The sequence below is a fragment of the Neltuma alba genome, unplaced genomic scaffold (assembly GCF_004799145.2).
Source record: "Neltuma alba isolate B1F8T4 unplaced genomic scaffold, ASM479914v2 tig00012957_pilon, whole genome shotgun sequence".
Taxonomy (NCBI): Eukaryota; Viridiplantae; Streptophyta; class Magnoliopsida; order Fabales; family Fabaceae; genus Neltuma; species Neltuma alba.
This window is the reverse complement of record NW_021637317.1, coordinates 32,846-55,304: the sequence shown is the minus strand read 5'-3', so window position 1 is coordinate 55,304 and position 22,459 is coordinate 32,846. Positions and strand designations below refer to the sequence as shown.

The 22,459-nt window shown below is 35.0% G+C and overlaps 1 protein-coding gene and 1 pseudogene across 4 annotated transcripts; both read left to right on the top strand.

Moving 5' to 3' along the window:
• The first annotated feature begins 6,767 nt into the window (after positions 1-6,767).
• LOC114732927 (cucumisin-like) lies at positions 6,768-18,284 on the top strand. 4 transcript variants are annotated; one of them, XM_028920317.1, is made up of 10 exons: positions 6,768-7,075; positions 7,166-7,254; positions 7,636-7,730; positions 7,823-8,066; positions 8,201-8,711; positions 8,807-8,910; positions 8,987-9,205; positions 9,300-9,411; positions 9,510-9,723; positions 9,843-10,456. In XM_028920317.1, the coding sequence occupies exons 1-10, from the start codon at positions 6,965-6,967 to the stop codon at positions 10,364-10,366; spliced, it is 2,223 nt and encodes a 740-aa protein (XP_028776150.1). In that variant the 5' UTR covers positions 6,768-6,964; the 3' UTR covers positions 10,367-10,456. The 4 variants fall into 4 exon arrangements, with proteins under 4 accessions (XP_028776150.1, XP_028776149.1, XP_028776152.1 ...); XM_028920316.1 differs by having other exon boundaries at positions 6,768-7,090; XM_028920318.1 differs by lacking the exons at positions 6,768-7,075; positions 7,166-7,254; positions 7,636-7,730; ... (5 more) ...; positions 9,510-9,723; positions 9,843-10,456 and adding exons at positions 14,747-15,033; positions 15,121-15,209; positions 15,501-15,595; ... (5 more) ...; positions 17,409-17,622; positions 17,719-18,284.
• A 1,684-nt stretch (positions 18,285-19,968) lies between these two features.
• On the top strand, positions 19,969-21,089 carry LOC114732956 (cucumisin-like; annotated as a pseudogene).
• The last annotated feature ends 1,370 nt before the right edge of the window (positions 21,090-22,459 follow it).

The following is a 22,459-nucleotide window of genomic DNA, read 5'->3' as shown; positions in this document are numbered from 1 at the left end:
ATTTTGTGAGGACGCCAACAGTTTTGAAAAGGCCACGTCATTAACAAAAAGGGTGAAAGTAGGCCAAAACTTTTTTAGGGTCTACAGCCTAATTTACTTCGAGCCTGGTCGGGTCAGTTTAATAAGGGCGCTAAGGCTCTTAAAAGAGCTTATTTCTATTAAATTCTTCTCATTCATTTAACCTATTGCTGCTTGTTTTAAAATTTTTGGGATAAATCTAAACATATTTCTATAATATATTTTTGTAAAGTTTCAATTTCGGAAATTATGGAATTATGATGGAAATTTCAATGTTGTATTAAAAAAGTACTCCAAGCCTATATATTATATTGGTCGATTAGCGTGTTCATAATTTGTTGTTTAAGAACTCACAGTATCATGTTTTACTTTTGATTAATCTAAAGTTTTATAATTGCATTTTTAAATTAAGTGTGTCTTCTGGAAAGTAACAATACAATTAAATAGTCTACTTAATGACTTAATTTATTTTATGGGAGTCATCCAATAAAAAGAAATTATATTAAAATCTCAGATTATTAGCTTAATTATGAAATATTTGTAGAATGATTTATCATTGTTATAAAAAAATTATTGTATTGTATAATAAAAAACAAAACAAATCATCATATGGTCGGCAAAAACACAAATTAACGTATGTATGCTAATGTAATTGAATCAAGTTTTTATGAGATACATAATTAATAGAATTTTGCCATTTTATTGTAAATTTAAGCTATAAATAATTAAATCACATGTAATTTTTATAGCATCATACCTTATTTGAGGCATAATATATGTTGGATTATTTTTAAAATGAAGAGATGTGTTTTTTTGAAAAGTCATGTCCTTATATAAATTTATTAGATTAATAAATTTATATGGGAGGTTATGTCTTCATATAAATTAATAAATTTATTTGAAGGGTTGTGTCTTCATATAAATTAATATATTTATATGAAGTGTTATGTAGGAAGTTAAAATATTAAATGAACCTACATACTAAATACATTGTATTTAACAAAAGGTCATATAGAAAGTTAAAACATTAAATGAACCTACATACTAAATTCGTTGTATTTATTTAAATTATGTTGGTTCATGAACCAACATATAGTTGTGACTTTTTATTGAGTAAGGTTTTATTCTAAAAGGTATCTTTTCAAGGCATCATTCCATACTCTATATAAACCCTTCACCATCACTTCATTTGGAGAAATACAACACAAATACTAAGATCAAACTCATTGTCTTTGTCTTTGAGTGCACGTAGAGATAGAGTCAAATTATCACTTTGTGAAAGCCATTGTTGTCTTTACTTGAATTTGAAAATGCAATCCAAAGTCAAGGGTCTTCATTGTATCCTGAAGAAAATTCGCCAAGCATCCCAACTTGCACCCTATAAGATAGGAATAGGTGGGGGCGAATTAAACCCAAAGGAAAGTGCTGCCCACTCTTTGAAGACATCGTACACCACTTTCTTCTTCATTTCTTTTTCTTGTACTTTTTAGAAAACCTTTCCCGCCAACAGTATGGTCTTCTAAATAGGCCTGAGAAATTATATATATGATTGAAGGTATAGAATTTTAAGTCTTTAAAAAAGCTTTAGACTTATTCAGGTTTTTTCAAAGGCTCAAGCTTGGGTCTCAAGAAAAGCTCATATATAGGATCAGATCTAGGCTCAGACTTTATACTTTTGTTTCAAAGCTCATGCCTATTTAACTAGACCCTGACTTGACATGTTTCCATCTCCCGTTATTAGCTTTGAAGAGCAAAAGTAAACAAATGAAATAAATAAATGTCAATGAGCCTCATAGAAATGCATCACATGTACACGTGCAAATATCAGAGCAAGCACATCTATTTAAATAAATAAGAAAAACAAAATTTTCCTCAGATAAGCCACGTATACAATTTTGAAGGATCATATAGCACGTGAAAATAATTTAGGCAGTCTTGCATATTAAATTCAAGCATGCGAATCAATTCCAAATTTCCCACACACGTGTAGAGGGAACCAAATCAACCATCAAATGGTGTAATTATCATCAATCTCTACAAATGCACCGACCAAAGAAGTTTGCCAAAAATATATATATAGCATATATATAAGGAGACTACCTAGCCATAAAGACATAGGGAGTCTAGGCTGAAAAGCAAAAGTAAACCCATACATCACTAAGATTAGACATCAAATGATTCCCACACCATTAAATGAAGCATCAGATGGCACAATGATTATCAAAATTTTCACGCGTGCAAGTAAAAGAAGTTTGTCAAAAGAAAAGTATATAGCACGTATTAAAAGGGACTATAAAACAGTAAAGACGTGGACAGCAAAATCAAAAAGTTTCTCCCGGAAGTTATTTGTCCTAACCAATACAACTTCGTCCCTGAGTAAACCAACTCAGATAACATTATTATCACCCAAGAGGTTATTCACACTATGAGGAACTTGCAAAGGAAGAAGGGTTATATGACTATTAAGATTAACTTAGAAAAAGTCTATGATTGAGTTTGATAGGATTTTGTTCTAAAATGCTTAGATGAGCTTTGCTTTCCTAATACGATAAAACAAGTGGTGATGGAATGTATTACCTCTCCTTCCATGCAGATTCTTTAGGAAGGAAATAAAGAAAATGAGTTCCCACCATCCTAATTCATAATTTAAAAAAATTTGAATATTGTTAAAATAACAAATATTTTCTCTATATGGTATGTTTTGAATAAATTTATCTTTAATTTCATACATCAAAGTAAAAATAAAATGAATGGCAAGTGACAATATAAATGATGCAATTTATTATTTAAAAAACTGAAAATCACATGAGACTGAGAGCATGTATCACAATAATGGAAAGCGAACACATGTCAGAAATAAGGTTTAAAGATGTGAATCTTAGACTGGATCCAACAAACAAAACCCCCAACATCGCATATAAGGAGGTGTTCTATAATTTGGTAGTCTAAACTATTTATTACTATTAATATATATTATCTTCCATTCTTAATATAAAATCTAATTGGTAGTTTAAATTAAACTACAAACTATATCCTAAATTAATTGCTCGAGATAGTATTACATGAAGTATATAATCATACGTGCAATCTACAGTCTCTCTGAAATATCAACTGAAGAGCAATATAAACTAATTGTTTATTTAGTAAGTTCTCAACTGGCCATCTGGCTTTGGCCGGGGGAAAAGAAACTGCCCATCGGCAACTGGACTGGTTGTATATAAACGGAAAAATAAGTTTTTTTCCCCCTCCCAACGGGGAAGGATAAGTTTTTTATCTTTGAAGATTTTGGTGAAACGTTGTCAAAGCCTTATGTAACATTTGGTAGAAAATATTGAAAATAAAAGGTAAAAATTATGATTGGAATTGAGAAAAACATTAAAAAATATTTAGTATAAATAATTTTTTGTTATATGGAATTAAACATTTTAGGTGGAATTAGAGAATACTATCTTCTATCATCATATTCTCTAATTTTACATATATAGATTTGTCCACTCATAAATAATAAACAATCACTCCAACTAACTATTCTTTTAACACATATATTTTTTTAAATTTTAATCTTAATTCTTATTTTTCATTTTGAGTGGTTCCTAACAAACGTGACTTGTATGTGTTCGGGGATTAATCACCATAGTTTCAATAAGTCATTAGCGAGGCTAACCAACAGTTTAAAGTTGTATGTGGGTCGTGGGCAGAAGAGAACATGCTTCTTATTTCAAAACAGGTTTTCCTTCTTGTGGTGTTTATTGGTTTCGAAATCATGGAAGTGAGACCACCAAGAAGCAGCTGAAGGAAGCATTTGATATTCAGATTAGCAAGAAGCAATTCTATGATACTCAGGGTCCCATTTTTCTTGTTTTGTAAATTGTTCCCCCCCCCCCTCCCCCCTCTCTTGGTTGTTGACGGAGAACCATTTTTATCCCCCAAAAGAACAAGAACTTAAGATTCCCTAAAAGGCGAAAGAAAAGTTTAATATTTTGAGTTTCTCGCCTTGGTTCCTTTTTCTCACATGCGCTGGGCCACCCATTATTGATTCCACGAAACAAAGGCATTTAACGTTGCTAGCCAAAAGTTGCCAAAACATAGGTCATAATTATATATCAGGCAAGACAAGAAAACATTACAATTAAAGCATAGTTTTAAGTCCACTGACATAGAAAAGGATGACGCAATCATGAGGAGTCTATAACCTCTGTCATTCTTGCTCCTCGTGCAAGCCAAAGAATACAAGGATGCTCTGCTTCACCCTGTTTTTATGACAGAAAAGCAGAGTTAAACAAAGTAGGGCGTACTTGATTCTTTTGAATTGAATGATTCAATTGCGGTTGGAGCTGTAAGTGAGGTCACGAGCTAAATGATGAAAAGAATGCTTTGGGCCCTTTTTTCCCCCCATTGGCAGCCATGAGATTTGCACTTCTCATCCTTTGGTACTATTTGATTTGCTAATACGCGGTTATGTAAAATTGGAAATTAATCAAATTGCTTTTGACATATGCCTTTATTTCAAGGGTTAAGGTACACCCAGCACCCCCGTGTATTTAGTCAGGTGCGCCCAGTGACCTGAAATAATTTATGGTGCAAATTTGCCCTCAAAGTAATTAAATTGGTGCACTGGTATCCCATGCTAACAGATCTGTTAGTTTGACCGTTAAATTGATGAGTCAGCACAAGTTTGACTAGAAAATCTGACGTGGCATGTCTAATAAGCAGGTGATGTGGAATTTTTTTTGGGGTTAAGGTGCATCCAGCACCCCCAAGTATTTTTCAGGTGCACCCAGTGGCCTAAAGTAATTTATGGTCCAATTTTGCCCTCAAAGTAATTAAAATGGTGCACCGGTATCCTATGCTAACAGATCTCTTACTTTGACTGTGAAATTGATGAGTCAGCACAAGTTTAACCAAAATAATTTGACCTGGCATGTCTAATAAGCAGGTGATGTGGAATTTTTTTCGTCTCCCACTGCTTTGTTTTCTCTGTTCAGTAAATGCTCTCTTTGGCTCTTGGAAATTTTTTCAGAGTAAGAAATTTTTTTAGAGATACTCCTCTAGTCCTATTTATAGGGTAGAGAGAAAACATATTTTTTGATCCTATTTATAAGGCACTGAGAGAAATTTTTTGTATGGATATACAAATTTAACTCTCATTTATTATTGTATTGACTTTGTTTATATGAGGTATGATGTATATTAAATAGGGATAAAGTTGGAAAGTTATTAAAATTTAAATGAGAGTTAATGAAATTTAGGGTTTTCCTTGGTCTGTGTGAAACATGCTGGAAGTACCTTATAAATAAGACCAGAGGAGTAATATTCGGACAAAACAATGGAATTAACAAGAAAAGCCATGTCACCTGCTTATTAGACATGCTAGGTCAGATTATTTTCGTCAAACTTGTGCTGACTTATCAATTTCACAGTCAAAGTAACAAATCTGTTAGCATGGGATATCGATGTACCATTTTAATTACTTTGAGGGCAAAATTGCACCATAAATTACTTTAGGCCACTGGGTGCACTTGGAAAAATACTTGGAGGTGCTGGATGCACCTTAACCCCGAAAAAATTCCACATCACCTGCTTATTAGACATGCCACGTCAGATTTTCTGGTCAAATTTGTGCTGACTCATCAATTTAACGGTCAAACTAACAGATCTGTTAGCATGGGATACCGGTGCACCAATTTAATTACTTTGAGGGCAAATTTGCACCACAAATTACTTCAGGCCATTGGGTGCACCTGGCTAAATACATGGGGTGCTGGGTGCACCTTAACCCTTATTTCAATCTCATGAGTTTCATTACTTTGCTTCGTGTTTTTGAGAAATCTGAAGTGTCTTCTTCGAGTCAAGAATCTCATCTTCATTATGCTTCCTTTGTTGCTTCCCATATAAATCTCAAGCCAACTCTCCACCAGCATCTTCCATACAGAGATTAAAAGAAAAATGAGAATACCCTTACTTGCTTAGTAGTAGGTGGCAATATAACTTGATTAGTATTTTTACAATTTATTTATTTTTATTTACAACCGTACTGTGTAAGGAATTTTTGTCTATCAATTTTTTGTTGTATTTAAAAATTTTGGGATTTTCCATGTCGTTTTACAATTTGAAAAGAAACAAGATTGACGGCTGGCACGCATGTGTGGACGAAGATGGTTGACGAAGTGACTGTGACATATGCTTAGGCGAGAGATGTGGCTTTGGGTTTGGTTGGGGCCTGGGGGTAGCTAGCGTTTTGTTTATGTTCTTTTGTTTTTGTGCCCCAAAATAAATATACACCTGAAGAGAGAGATATATATATATATATATTTAATTAATTTGCGTCACTAGAAGATATTTAAATCATTAAGTTGCAATTAATTGCTATATCGTTGGGTAATGCCTCTGATTGAGCCCCAATTGTGATTCAAGTTGTAAAGACAAAGCATGTGAATGCATTCCAAAACAGATTACGCTTCCCTTAACCCTGTATAACCACTGCGAATAAATGACGACAACCTCCGAACAATCATTGGGGTGGCTGTAGGAATTATTTCCATGGGAGGATATTTGGGTGAAAACAAAACTATGATTTTAAAAGTGTTTTTACGATATACAAAGTAAATATGTAGAGAAATTTGTCTTAATTTGTAAAAAAATATCTTTGAAAAAGACTATTACACTCATCCAAACACCTTCTCAATAATTAATGCGTTGGAGCTTTATGTTCATAGTAGCTATCAATAGCTTTAGACTCTCTTCATTTTCGGTTATTTCTTCCTTTCCCGTGTGGACTTTTCTTCTCTATTATCCTGGTACGCGTCTTGTTTTGCTTGGTGGACATTAATTCCCACGAAGATCTCCTGGGAAAAGGTATCTGAATTGGATAGAAGAAGATACATAGACAAGATTCTGTGGAATTTGAGTCTTATCTACCACTGTCGTCTATAGAAACACATACAAGATGAAGTTCAGAATGGACAGCAGATCGTCTGCTCCTCTGTTGTGGATTTCACTTCTTTCCTTTGCTTCTGTTCTGCTCACATGCCACTCACCTTCCTCAGACCATCCCAATGTCAGACATTCTTCTGTCAGTTTTTCCTCGGCTTTATCGAATTCCCATGATTCTCTTTCTGGTTAATAATCATGTCTTCTGATAATGCAGACTTACATAGTCTACACCGGCAACACCAAGACTGATGAGGCGTCTGCATTGTCCCAGTATACAAGCTTCCTGCACAAAGTCTCTGACAGGTACTATCAATCCACTAAAAACTTGAAATTTCTAGGTCACACCTATGACTTCAGCTATAAAGCTTAAATATTTTCTGTGGCCAGCATCTTAAAAGCTTAAACTTTTAAATGTACAAAGATAGATTAATTTCGTTATGGTTTTTCATGCTTCTCTTTCATCCCAAGGACGAGTTCAACACCTTAGTCGATGCATGGATGATTTTATTTCTATATCGGAACATAAATTACTTTCATTAAATTTGCCTGATAAGATTAAGAAGCATGATTGCGTGTTACATTAAATATGAAACTATTAAGTACGAAGTTAAGTGTCCCCTGTAATGTTACAGATTTAAAATTGAACATGAAGCTTAAATTTTCAATTTGTATCCGTACTTTCAGCGATGGTGTGCCTAAGTCAGTTCTCTATTACTACAAGCGGAGTTTCAATGGCTTTGTTGCGAAGCTAACAGAGAAAGAAGCAGAAACAATGTCGAGTGAGAAATAAGACTATTTATTTATCTTCTTTCATGACTTACTCGATCTATCTTCGATTCAGTGTTGTTCACCCAGAAAACTCACAATGCAGGACTTGATGGTGTGGTCTCTGTGTTCCCTAATCGAAAGAGACAACTCCACACAACAAGGTCATGGGATTTCATTGGCCTCCCACTGAACGTGCAGAGAGCCACGACCGAAAGTGATATCATCGTTGGAGTTCTCGACTCTGGAATCTGGCCAGAATCCGAAAGCTTCAATGACAAAGGATTAGGTCCGCCACCTAAGAAATGGAAGGGCACATGTCAATCCTCGTCTAACTTCACTTGCAACAAGTATATTCTCATGCACATGCACAATGTATTTAGTTTTACTAAACTTCAAGTACAATTGTCAGGGTGCTACTAGAGACAGATCTTATTCATATTACACAGCACACACCATTTAACAGATTTTGCTGTCGTTGCAGTAAAATCATTGGGGCAAAGTATTACAGATCTGATGGATCATTTGGTGGTGAAGAGAAGTCTCCGAGAGACAATGATGGCCATGGGACTCATATATCATCCACCGTAGCAGGGAACCCAGTGAGCCAGGCAAGCATGTTAGGGCTGGCAGCAGGAACAGCGAGAGGAGGCGCTATATCAGCACGCATTGCCGTCTACAAAGTTTGCTGGGTGGATGGTTGTTATGATGCAGACATTCTCGCAGCTTTTGATGATGCCATTGCGGATGGGGTGGATATACTATCAGTTTCTCTTGGAGGGTTGAATGATGAGAATTATTTCAGGGATGGACTAGCTATTGGAGCTTTTCATGCTATGAGAAATGGAATATTGACGGTCACTTCTGCAGGGAACTCTGGACCAAAACCAGGATCACTCGCAAATTTTTCACCTTGGTCCATTTCCGTGGCTGCCAGCACCATTGATAGGAAGTTCCTTACCAAGGTTGGACTAGGTGATAACAGGACATTTGAGGTAATTTTAATTAGCAGCCATACATCAAGTTTCAACTGGGAAAAAAAATCTAACAATTTTTCTCACGTTTAATGATATCCTTGTTTAATGTGTAGGGAATTTCAGTAAATACATTTGACCTTAAGGAACAACAGTATCCTATAATTTATGGAGGAGACGCACCAAATACTAAAGCAGGAATTGATGGACTTTCATCTAGGTGACAAAGCCTTGAATCCTTCGCGAAAAGGCCTGAGGCATAGTGATTTATTTTTGTTCATGGTAATAAAGTGCAGGTTTTGCAATGAAGGTTCATTGGATCCAAATTTGGCCAAAGGTAAAATTGTTCTGTGTGAAGGTAGAAGCAAAGCAGAAGGTGCCTTCGTGGCTAAAGCTGTTGGTGCACTTACACAAGGTCAGAATTCCAGAGACTCTGGCTGGTCTTTCCCCCTACCTGCTTCGTACATTGACTTGCAGGACGCCAATAGTATATTTGCCTACATTAATTCCACTAGGTATTAACCATTAGCTGAAGTTGCTGATATTTATTGACAATGTGATGTGAATAATACCTTTCTTTTTAACAGAATTCCTTTTCCAAACTTGCAGGAATCCAACTGCAACCATATTTAGAACCAATGAGGAAAATGATCCATTAGCCCCTATGGTGGCCTCTTTCTCTGCTAGGGGTCCTAACTATGTCTCCCCTGATATTCTCAAGGTACCTTGTTTGTGGCTGGCTAATCATCACTTTGTCACTTCAATATTTATAAAGATAGATTAGGGACTTATCTTTATTACAAATGTTCCCCTCTTTAGCCGGATTTAGTGGCTCCAGGAGTTGACATTCTTGCTGGCTGGTCTCCGAAAGGCTCTGTTTCCGAGATTGAAGGTGACAACAGAAGTTTGCAGTTCAACATAATCTCAGGAACATCCATGTCTTGCCCACATGTTTCTGGGGCTGCAGCTTACATTAAATCATTCCATCCTGAATGGTCTCCCTCCGCTATTCAATCAGCTTTGATGACCACTGGTAATAAATCTTCTATTCTTGCTTCTTTACACTATATTTGTCCACATGTTATCACAGGTGCTAAATAAGTCGTTTCAAATGGTAAACATATATCATGATGTGTGGGTGGGTGGTTGTAGCCAGGCCATTGAGTCCTAGGATTAACCGAGATGCAGAGTTTGCATATGGAGCAGGTCAAATCGATCCTGCAAAGGCAGTGAACCCTGGCTTAGTATACGATGCTAGTGAAGTTGATTTTGTGAGATTCTTATGTGGACAAGGGTACAGCATAAAGACATTACAGCTTGTCACAGGGGATAATAGCAGCTGCTCTGTATCAGCTAAAGCAAGTGATCTAAACTACCCTTCCTTTGCTCTTCCAACCCCTGCCTCCAACGTCACTGTAAGTGGCAGTTTTAAAAGAACTGTCACGTATGTCGGGTCAGAAAAGTCCACATACAAAGCCACTGTGAGTGGTCCTCCGGGACTGAAAATCCAAGCGAACCCAAGTGTTCTTTCCTTCACTTCTAGGGGTGAAAAGCAGAGCTTTGTGGTAAGTGTTGAAGGAAGCTTGGAAGCATCGATAGTGTCAGCATCTTTACTTTGGAGTGATGGTAAGATCCAAGTGAGAAGCCCTATTGTTGTGTTTCATTCACCTCAATAGATCATTATGATTTTATTACTACTATTAAACGTTGAATAAATTGATGCCGAAGTATAATCCAACGTTTTGAAGAATCGAGTAGGATCATTATGCTGTGGCGTGTACAAATGAGAGAGGGTAGAAGTCCATTCTGAATTTTCACTCATTTTGTGTGACGCCAATAGATTTCAGAGTGCAATATCACATAATGTGGGAACAACAACAACAACAATAAGAACAGTTCTGATTTTGTGTTGACATTAGATCCAACGACATTTCAGAAAATACACAATTACATTTGTAAATCAACATCAAAAAAAGAATGGAAGTCTGATCACTATAATGCCAACTTAATTCCTAGTCAAGAAGCATATACAATCTCCAGAACGCAGATAGCGCATTATTCATTTCAACACACTTTCTCCTGGGAAGGGGAATGCAAAGAGGGGGAAAAGGGGCAAAAAAAAGTAGAAATTGAGCAGTACAATAATCAATTAACTTACTGATGACACACAGAATTAGATAATTGGAAGAAGGGGCTTGCTTGTACTGAAAATGGAAGAATCGGATGACGTAGCGAACTCGACCAGAATATACCAGATTACATGTTTTCATCCTCGTTTTGCTGAAAGTTTTAATGAGATGGATCGATTTCCCATTTCCAGCGACGCTGATCCCTGTAAGTAAAATAAATGTTAAAGCATTCCGTCCAATAAATAAATAAATAAATGTTCAAGCCTTATTTATTAGCTTAATTCTCCATATGCTTCTCAAAGAGGTTTAAGTATATGTAATTAGATTTTCAGTCCCCAAAAAAAAATGTAATTGGATTTCACATCGGATCTAAAATCCAAAAGTCTTTTTTTTTAAAAAATTTTTATGTGTAAAAAATTATTTTAAAAGTCTATTGACAAAATCTAAAAATTATTAAAATGTAAGTTTGACAATTATAATAATAATTATTTTTAAAAATTAATTTGGTAGATGTACTTTAATTTTTAATTGTCGTAAGAAATACATTAAATATCAATTAAATGAGTATAATCTTCGAAAGGAACATTTAATTTCCTTCTAAATTATTGTATCGTTTTTTTTCTTCAAATTTTTTGTTCTATTATACATAGTAGGATAAATATATACGAGTATAATTTAAAGTAATACATAAAAGATATTAGTAAGTTTTACAAATATGTTCTAAAAGTAAATAAAAATATACTAAAGACTTCTAAAAATATTTTACAAATACGACGTTCTCTGCTTAAAATTTTAGTCAAGAGATAAAAGCATTTATCATTCATATGCCAACGCACAAGTCAAGCTCTAAACCAGTCTAGAGGAGGCAACGATTATCACTCACCTTGGCTTGCCACTTGGACGTACGATTTCGTGCAAAGATAAAACTATAAATATAATTTCTTCCACTTCAGTATCAAGCTTACATGTATATTGCTTTGAAAAATCAATATCATTACTGAAACGTGGGAATATGATATAGGCATAGATATAGAATTTCGAAGTGAAGGAATTAAACTTATATTTGACATGATGAAAAAAATAAAATTTTCAGAAAAATCTTCCAAGTCCTTGGAGTGAGGATTGGATTTTAGCTTGACTTTTTAAAGCCAAAAAGCTATTTGACGCTCAAAATAATGTTTGGATTTTAGCCTGACTTTGGGGGTAAATAACCTTTTGACCAAAAATCAAGTTAAAGCCAAATCTACACCTACCAAAATTATGCTATATCTCATTTATAGTTACCAATATCCAGGGGGTGTTTAGGTAGCATCAAAAGTGTTTTTAAAAAGTATTTTTTCGTAAATCGAGATAAATTCTTTTACATATTTATTTTGTATACTGTAAAAGTTTTTTTTTTTTAAATCATGGTTTTGATTTCATATCCAAACACCCACTTAATGTTTTTATTTCCAATTTCCTTATTTCTTTCTTTAATTTCTTTCTTTTTGCTATAATATAATATCCAATGTCTCCTGTGCGCCGGGAATGAAAAATAAAAACAGAAAGTATTGAGTTAACGCAATTGTCTAGAATAAGCAAAATTTTCTCAAGTTAATATTCGCCAAGAGCTGGTCAAGAACAAACCCGTTGTTGGCTTTGTATTCCGCGGTCCGCGCAATGGAGGAGGCGACGATGGTCACTCCACTTTTCTCGCCACTTGGACATAAGACTTCGTGCCGTCTTATTTCCCCCGACAAGAAGAAAGTTACAAGTCACCCTCTGATAATTAAGAATCAGAATTGACGAAAGAAGCCAACCACATTGTACGAGCAGTTAATCATCGCCACACAAGGTCCTCCGACCTTTCCACTACCTAAAACCATCAATATAATTTCCTACACTTCAGTATCAAGCTTACATGTATATTGCTTTGAAAAAATCAATATCATTACTGAAACGTGGCGCAGCAGATTTGTCGGAGCAGATTGCATGGGCAAATAATCATAGACTTGGCGGTCCATGCGTGAGAACGTTAGGATCGAAAACTTGGACTGAAATGTTACGTACGTTGGACATATCTCTGATAGTTAAGGTTCACCATGTGAATGCAATTCCAAATGACGAGGAACATTGGGTTAACCGTAGGAATCGTGTCCTTCTCAGTAATCAATAAGATGGAGCTCTCTATATTCATAGTTTCCGATGGCTTTGGTCATGTCTTCTTTTCTCGGGTAGACTTTTCTCCATGCACGTCCAAATCCTTTCACGACTTTATATCAATACGCGTTTTGGTTTCTTCATCTATACGCACATGCCACAAAGTTATATCATCGCTACTAGACGAACTTTAGAAATGGACGGCAGATCTTCTGCTGCTCCGGTGTTGATTTCACTTCTTAGCTTTGCTTCACTTTTACTGAAATGTCACTCTTCTTCCTTAGATGAACTCAAGATAAAGCATAACTAATACTCCTCTGGTCCTATTTATAGGACAGAGAGAGAAGATATTTTTTGATCTAATTTATAGGGTATTGAGAGGAATTTTTTGTATGGATATACAATTTTATTTTTTTATTTATTATTGTATTGAATTTATTTATATGTGGTATAATATATATTAAATAGAGATAAAATTGAAAAGTTATTGAATTTTAAATGAGTTAATAACATTTAAAGTTTTTCTTGGTTTGTGTAAAATATATTGGACGTGACTTATAAATAGGACTAGAAGAGTATCTTATATTATAGACCGGAGCAATTAATACTCTTTTGGTTCTATTTACAGGGAATTTTTAGCACGTTTTATGCAGATTAAGAAAAACTTTAAACTACACTAACCCTCTCTTGAAATATACTGTTCTATTTATAAGGTTCAAATTTGAAAAGAGATGTGATCTATTTTATAAGCTTCATTTTCAGACTTATCTTAATATTTAATGTTTTTTTTTATAATTTTGCCCTTAATTTTTATTCTCTCTCATTTATCATGCTTTTTCTTGTCATATTTTTTGAAGCATTCTCTTTTATCATTTTTCTCATTTATTATAAGGGCATATTTGAAAGCAAAACTATATTTCTAACATATTTGTTGCTTTTAAGTAATTTTAACTAATAGTTTGATTATTCATAAATTAGTTATTTGAAGCTTATAATAAGGACAAGAAGAAGTATAGTAATTTTTCAATTTACCCTTATTTAATATATACAACTTTAAAAAAATAACTGTTTACATTATAATAAATGAAGAACAAAATAATACATTTATATTAAAAATTAAGTAAAATGACTTATAAATAAGATGAAGAAAAACCTTCAATCTATCTAATAAACATGGCGAGGGAACTATATATTTTCAGCTCAAACATTAAATACCGTAAAATTTGGCCTAGTCATAATAAATGCTATTGGAATTTATTCCAACGATGAAAGCCAGCTACTGCATCTAAAAAACACAGCATTTACATCCAACGTTCTCTTTTAATGCGTTCACGCTCCTTCACCTCACAAAACACAACGCTTCAAATATTTCCCAGACTTTTTCGGCCAAAAAAAAAAAAAAAATTTCCCAGACTATCCTCGACATGAAATGCAAGATATTTTATCATCTGTTCCTATTAATTTACGTACTTGGACATATGTAACTGACGGTAATCTCAGCCCTACTTGGGGGCCTTCGTTCTTTAACCTGGATTGCTTTGGAACCACTAGGCACGACAGCGAAAATCACCATTTTTACTGGTGAACAAGAACGCAGATGACAAGATACGAAAATCATTGCCAAATCGTGTCCCAATCAAGTATCAATTAAGAGAGCTGTACAATGATAGCTTCACTAGCTCCATGTTATTCAGCTTTGGCCATGTCTTCTCCCTCGTGTAGACTTTTCTTCCCCTCCACGGACGTATCAAATAAATCCTTTCTCTCGACTTTATCTTAACACGTGTTTTGCTTGATTGGTGGATACTATTCCTTACCAAAAGCTTCTTGGAAAAGTAAACTGATGAACTTGATAGAAGAAGAATATGCATGCATTTTCCAAGAATCTGTGGAATTTTAGTTTTCCTTGTTCTTCTATACAAACACACGTTGGTTAAGGTTGATAGGTCATTACTCCAAGACGAACTTCAGAAATGGACAGCAGATCCTCTGCTCCTCTGTTGTTGTTGATTTCACTTATTAGCTTTGCTTCTCTTCTGATCAAATGTCACTCTTCTTCCTCAGATGAACTCAAGGTCAAGCAAGTTTTTGTCGCTTTGTCTTGGCTTTTGAATTCAAATGATTCAGTTTCTGGTTATTAATTATGTCTTCCGATAATGCAGACTTACATTGTCTACACTGGGAACAGCAAGAGTGATGAAGATTCTGCCTTGTCACAGTACACAAGATTGCTGCAAAGGGCCTCTGAGAGGTAATATTACTCAACTTAAAAAACTAGAAATTTCTAGGTCTAACATATGATTCTATCTTACAAGCTGAAACTTCTAAAATGAACATACAAGGATAATTTATATATCCGACAGTAAATTACTTTCATCGAAGTTTCCTGATAAGATTAAGAAGAAAGATTGCGTGTTAAAATGAGTAAGATATTACTGTTTGAGAGAAAGAGGTTATGTAGGAAGTTCAGTGTACTCTGTAATCTTATAGATTGAAAATTGAATATGATGCTTAAATTCTCAATTTGTATCCGTAACTTCAGCGATGCTGTGCCCAAGTCACTTCTCCATCACTACAAACGGAGTTTCAATGGCTTTGTTGCGAAGCTAACAGAGAAAGAAGCAGAAACAATGTCAAGTGAGCAAGAAGACCATTTATACTTGCCTTCTTCATAACTTCCTTGCTCTGTCTTCGATTCAGAGTTATACGTTAACCCATAAAATTCACAATGCATATAGGCCTTGATGGGGTGGTCTCTGTGTTCCCTAATCGAATGAGACAACTCCACACAACAAGGTCTTGGGACTTCATTGGCTTCCCACAGAACGTGCAGAGAGCCACGACCGAAAGTGATGTCATCATTGGAGTTCTTGACACTGGAATCTGGCCGGAATCCGAGAGCTTCAGTGACAAAGGATTGGGTCCGCCCCCAAAGAAATGGAAGGGCACATGTCTTAACTTCACTTGCAACAGGTGTGGGTGTGTCTATTATTTATATATATATATATATATATATAAATTCTCCTATACATGTACAAACTATCTAGTTTTAGTAAACTGCATGTCGAACCGTCAAATTGATAAAGATCATGTTATCCATACCAAGAGATTTTGCTGTCATTGCAGAAAAATCATTGGGGCAAAGTACTACAATTACGCTGGATCATTCGAAGGTGAAGAAATGTCTCCAAGAGACTATCATGGTCATGGGACTCATGTATCATCCACAGCAGCAGGGAACCCAGTTAGCCAGGCAAGCATGTTAGGGTTAGCACCAGGAACAGCAAGAGGGGGTGCTGTATCAGCACGCATTGCTGTCTATAAAGTTTGTTGGTCGCGTCGTTGTAATGATGCAGACATTCTCGCAGCTTTTGATGATGCCATTGCTGATGGGGTCGATATATTATCAGTTTCTCTTGGAGGGTTGAATGATAAGAATTATTTCAGAAATGCAATTGCCATTGGAGCTTTTCATGCTATGAGACGTGGAATTTTAACGGTAACTTCTGCTGGAAATTCAGGTCCAAGTCCCGGATCGCTTGGTAATTTTGAACCTTGGGCTATTTCTGTGGCCGCTAGCACCATCGACAGAAAGTTGGTTACAAAGGTTGGATTAGGTGACAACAGAACATTTGAGGTAGTTAATGTCAGCTAAAAGCCAGACATCAAGTTTTGTCCAAAAAAAAAAATTTGACACAATTTTTCTAATGTTTAATGAATGGCAATCTCCTTGTCCTATGTCTAGGGAGTTTCAATAAATACATTTGACCTGAACGAACAACAGTATCCTATAATTTACGGAGGAGACGCAACAAATACGAGAGGAGGCTTTGATGGATCTGCATCAAGGTGATAAAGCCTTGAAATCCTTTAGGAGAAAACGTGGGACATAATGATTTAGTGTTGTTCACGAGATACTGTTAAAAGTGCAGGTCTTGCAGTCGAGGTTCATTGGATCCAAATTTAGTTAAGGGTAAAATTGTCCTTTGTGAGGGAAGAAACAGAGCAGAAGGTGCCTTTGTGGCTGAAGCTGCTGGTGCCGTTGCACAAGGTCAGAATTCCAGAGACCATGGCTACTCTTTCCCCTTGCCCGCTTCGTACATTGACTTGGAGGACGCCAACAATATATTTGTCTACATTAATGCCACCAAGTATTAACCATTAGCTGAGGTTTCCGTTATCTATTAACCAAGTCACGTGAATAGCACCTTTTTTAATTAGAATTCCTTAACCAAACTTGCAGGAATGCGACTGCAACCATATTTAAAACTAACGAGGAAAAGGATTCATTGGCCCCTGTGGTAGTCTCTTTCTCCGCAAGGGGTCCTAGCCCTGTTTCCCCTGATATTCTCAAGGTCTCTTTTCTATGTCTGATCATCACTTAATCACTTCAATATACACATGTTACAGATTTTTTATGTTCATTACAAATGTCTCCCTTCTTCTTTAGCCGGATTTAGTGGCTCCGGGAGTCGAGATTCTCGCTGGTTGGTCTCCGAAAGGCTCTATTTCTAGGATTGAAGGCGACAACAGAAGTTTGCAGTTCAACATAATCTCAGGAACATCCATGTCTTGTCCACATGTTTCTGGGGCTGCAGCTTACGTTAAATCATTCCATCCTACATGGTCCCCTTCTGCTGTTCAATCGGCTTTGATGACCACTGGTAATCCATCTTCTGTCATTTGTTCACATTTAAGTTGTTGCAACATAGAATTGCACAAAACTGAACATATATCATGTTATGTGTTGTTGGTTGCAGCTAGACCACTGAGTCCTTGGATTAACCGAGATGCAGAGTTTGCATATGGAGCAGGTCAAATCGATCCAATAAAGGCAATAAATCCTGGCTTAGTATACGATGCCAGTGAAATAGATTTTGTGAGATTCTTATGTGGACAAGGGTATAGCACAAGGACATTACAGCTTGTCACAGGGGATAATAGCAGCTGTTCTGTATCAGCTAAAGCTAGTGATCTCAACTATCCCTCCTTTGCTCTTCCAACCCCTCCCTCCAACGTCACTGTAAGTGGCATTTTTAAAAGAACTGTTACATATGTTGGGTCAGAAAAACCCACATATAAAGCCACTGTGATTAGTCCTCTGGGGCTGAAAATCCAAGTGAACCCAAGTGTTCTTTCATTCACTTCTTATGGTGAAAAGCAGAGCTTTGTGCTGAGTGTTGAGGGAAGCTTGGAAGCATCTGTAGTGTCGGCATCTTTGGTTTGGAGTGATGGCAAGATCCAAGTGAGAAGCCCTGTTGTTGTGTTCAATTCACCTCAGTAGATTATGCTATTGTCACTACTATCGAACGTTGAATAAATCGATGCAAGAACAATACAAACAAGCTGATAAGGCCTATCTGTGCTACTACTAGATAGTAATATAGGATTACAAAAAATTCACAAATATATTAAATAGATTTGATCTCTTCGCCTTTTATATTCATTTATTCAATTATTTCATATTTGTCTGAACGAGGTTTTTTTTTTTTGGCTTCAAATTTTTCTGAGCAAGTTTAAATTGTAATAAAATGAGTATAATCTTCCTCTGTTTTCATCTGTAGGACAAAATTACTCTATTCTCATATGCCGATTGAACCGACTTAATTAATTTATATCGAGAATGCAACATTTATAGCAAGCCATTTCTTATATTAAATAGGAGAAAATTGAAAAAAAAAATGTATCTATCTCAAATTTTATAATTTGTTTTATAAATGAAACAAATCACCCTCCAAATTTCTGGTCTAGAAATGGGAAGGGAAGGAGTAAAATGAAACAAATTTTTTGAAATACTATTTCTAATCCTTAATAAAAACTAGTTGGAGATTTTATTTAATTAGAAATATAAAACCTCGATTTATTTTGATTCTCTCTCTTTTTTCTTTTAAAATATCCTTATTGATTATAATATGTTATCACCAAAAGGTATTCCAATACACATTATTAAAAATAATACTATCTCCGGTCTTTAATATAAGACCTCATTTGATTTTTATTTTGATTCTAAATATAAGATCCCAATTTACTTTGTCTCTTATATTTATGTATTTTTTTACAAGAAAGTCTTTCTAATAATAGTAGTTTTAGCCAATATACTTGATTGACAAGGATATTTTAGGAAAGACAACACCTATATATTACAAACAACTAACTTAACTTATTTCATTAATCTTTTTAAATTAGTCAACTAGTTCTTATAATTAGGATCGGAAGTAGTAGTTTAAGGTCAACTTACATTTGTGATAAATTACTGACCGAACTAATTTTATTAATATATTTCAATCTAGTTTTTATATTAAGGGGAGGTAGTAGTAATTTTATGTTATCACCAAAATGTTTTCTTTTTACTGCCACCCCTCTTCATTTCTCTTTTCCCCTCGTCATTTTTCTTTTCCTCTCTCTCTCTCTTCATGTCCTCCGCAGCATCGTTCTCTCTCTCATTTCTTTTTTCATCATTACAGATTATTTTGATAAGTAAAACTATTTCTAATTACAAAATTTTCTTCATGAAAATCATTCTACTTAGTTAGATCTATCTAATGATAATAATTTTATATTGCTTGAAAAAAAAAATTTTAGCATAGAATTTTGAGTAAGTATTTAGTTTTGATGAGTGAGAACTATAATATTATGGATCTATTATAATAGATTATTTCTATCAGTTTGGATTTGTCCATTCGTTGATTTTAATATTTAAAAATTTAACCACATTATTGTAGATCTAACTAAGTAGAATGATTTTCATGAAGAAAATTTTATAATTAGAAGTAATTTTACTTAACAAAATGAATGTAATGATGGAGAAAGAAATTGGAGAGAGAACAATGCTGCGACAGACATGAAGAGAGTGGGAAAAGAAAAGTGAAAAACGTTCGGGGTAAACTGAAGTTAAAAACCCTCTTTAAAACGAAAGAAACGACAGCTTGAAACCCTTTTTTAAATTTTTAAATATTTAAATCTTTAGAATAAAAATTAAGATGTTACGAATCATGCCTGATGAACTCTTTGGATGAAGCAAAGGTGAAGGGAAAGATCATTGTATGTGATAGGTTCTCAAAAGAGAGAGCAGGACTAGTGTCAGGGACGATCGGTGTTGTTCTTCTATTCATTTCATCAAAAGATGTGGCATCTGTGTTTGCTCTTCCCCTTACCTTGCTTACTCTAAAAGATGGCACAACCATAAGCTCCTACTTAAATTCAACAAGATACAGATTCATTAAACACCAAAGAAGAACATATATTCATATGAAATCTGGTTATTGTTAGTTCTGAGACTTTTTTCCCCCTTTATATATATGATTGGAGTAACCACTTTCTGGAGTAATCCAATAGCTACTATATTTAAGAGTAATGAAGGCAGAGATTCTTTGTCCCCTTACATAGTTTCCTTTTCATCAAGGGGCCCAAATCCAATTATTCTTGACATTCTCAAGGTGGAGTCATCAAAATTGGATATAAATACTTGTTCTGGTTCTCTTCAATAATTTAGAATTATTTTGATCTTTATGTTGTTATAGCCCGATATAGCTGCTCCTGGAGCAGAAATCATAGCCACATGGCCTCCCATTTCTCCAGTTTCAAACGTGAAGGGCGACAAGAGAGTATCAAATTTCAATATAAGATCTGGGATTTCCATGGCTCGTCCTCATGTTGCTGCAGCAGCAGCTTATGTCAAATCATTTCATTCCCCATGGTCCCCAGGGGCAATTAAGTCTGCCTTAATGACCACTGGTAATTAATTCATCCATCAATATTAATTGGTTTCAGGATCTTTGCCAAGCTGCTCCCCCCCCCCCCAAGATATTATATTGCAGCCACTCCTATGAGTTCTATGCTCAACCCAGAAGCTGAATTCGCATGTGGTGCTGGGCAGATTAATCCCATTAAGGCAGTGAGTCCTGGTTTAGTATATGACACCAGTGAATCAGATTATGTGTGATTCTTGTGTGGACAAGGTTACAAAACAAAATTTCTGCGATACATTATGGATGGTCACATCAATTGCAAGAAAACTAAGAATGAAACAGTGTGGGACCTCAATCTTCCATCATTCACTCTAAAGAGAAACATTTCAGTATCTTTTGGCAATTTGTTTCGTAGGACTTTTGTCGTTCTCATCAGTGGGTGAGAAGAAGTCATTCACGATTACAATTGAAGGAAGAATAAGTGTGGGAATAGTCTCAGCTTCTTTGATATGGGACGATGGTAATTTCCAAGTGAGAAGCCCTGTTGTGGTGTTTAGTACTTAGTGATGGCCATACATTGATCATCAAGCATCAATTGTACTAGGTGAAGAATGCACGTGTCACAAATACAGAATACTACTACATCACGACATATGTAGCTAAGTTTTTGTTATTCCTTTTAATATGCTTTGATCTGCTGGACCTTTAATTATTGGGCTTATACTATGTCCCCCAATGTATTTTTTTACTATTATCTTCTTCCACGTTAGCATCAAACTTGCACGTGTTTCTCTGGTCCTATTTATAGGGTAGAGAGACAAGATAATTTTTTGGTCCTATTTATAAGATGTTGAGAAAAAAATTTTGTACGGATGTATAATTTTACCCATCATTTATTACTATATTAACTTTGTTTACATACGGTTTAATATATATTAAATAGGGATAAAAATAAAATGTTGTTAAATTTTAAATAAAAATTAATGAAGTTTAAGATTTTTTTTGTAATTCGAACACGTGACTTATAAAAAAGATTGGAGGAATATATTGCTGTGTACTTCTAACTTCCAATAGCTTTAATTTGGTTATGTCTTCCTTTCTCGCATAGACTTTTCCCCATCCATGTGCAAACCCTTTTACATGACTTTATCTCAGTACGCGTTTTGATTCCTCCATATAAACAGTTATTAGTGAGTTTGACAACGGCTCAACCGATCAAATCATTTGGTCTGGCTCTGTTTTCAAAAACATTGCCCTTGATGAGTAAAATTTTTCAGGTGAACACTCTAATTTTCTTGTTCACGAATTGTCAAAATAACAGAAGTTATGACAACATTTATTCCATCTTTTAGATTCAGAAAAAATTACTGGGTGGTCCCAAAAAATGAATGTAATCAGTAAAAAAGTTTTGTAAGTAGTGAATGATGAATTGAGATTTTTTATAATTATATTCTTTTTTTTTTTTTAAGGATTTGATGATAGTGATTTTCCCTTAAATTTATGGAATAACATTACGTCACCTTTCACTTAGTGGCTTCAACAAATTTCAAACATAAATTTGTGTTTCAGCCTTTTTTGTTGCCCTTTATCAAGGGGAAAAAAAGCATTGAGTTAATGCAATTAACTCGGATTTATTCAAAATCACAACACCGATTCACAGTAAAATCTCAAACGATAGTCGAATCCTTCAGCTCCAACTTTCGTAAATAGACAAGATTCATGAACAAGAAGGACAAGTCCGCTTGTGTATATGGTATTAATCCTAGTTGGGAATTGTATATGTTTTATTCTCTATATACTATACTATAGGGAT

Bases quoted from the DNA above. Each gene is read 5' to 3' on its own strand.
- LOC114732927 (XM_028920316.1), top strand. From the start codon at position 6,965: ATGAAGTTCAGAATGGACAGCAGATCGTCTGCTCCTCTGTTGTGGATT. The intron at 8,911-8,986 runs GTGACAAAGCCT...AATAAAGTGCAG, and splicing joins ATTGATGGACTTTCATCTAG to GTTTTGCAATGAAGGTTCAT. The intron at 9,412-9,509 runs GTACCTTGTTTG...TCCCCTCTTTAG, and splicing joins TCTCCCCTGATATTCTCAAG to CCGGATTTAGTGGCTCCAGG.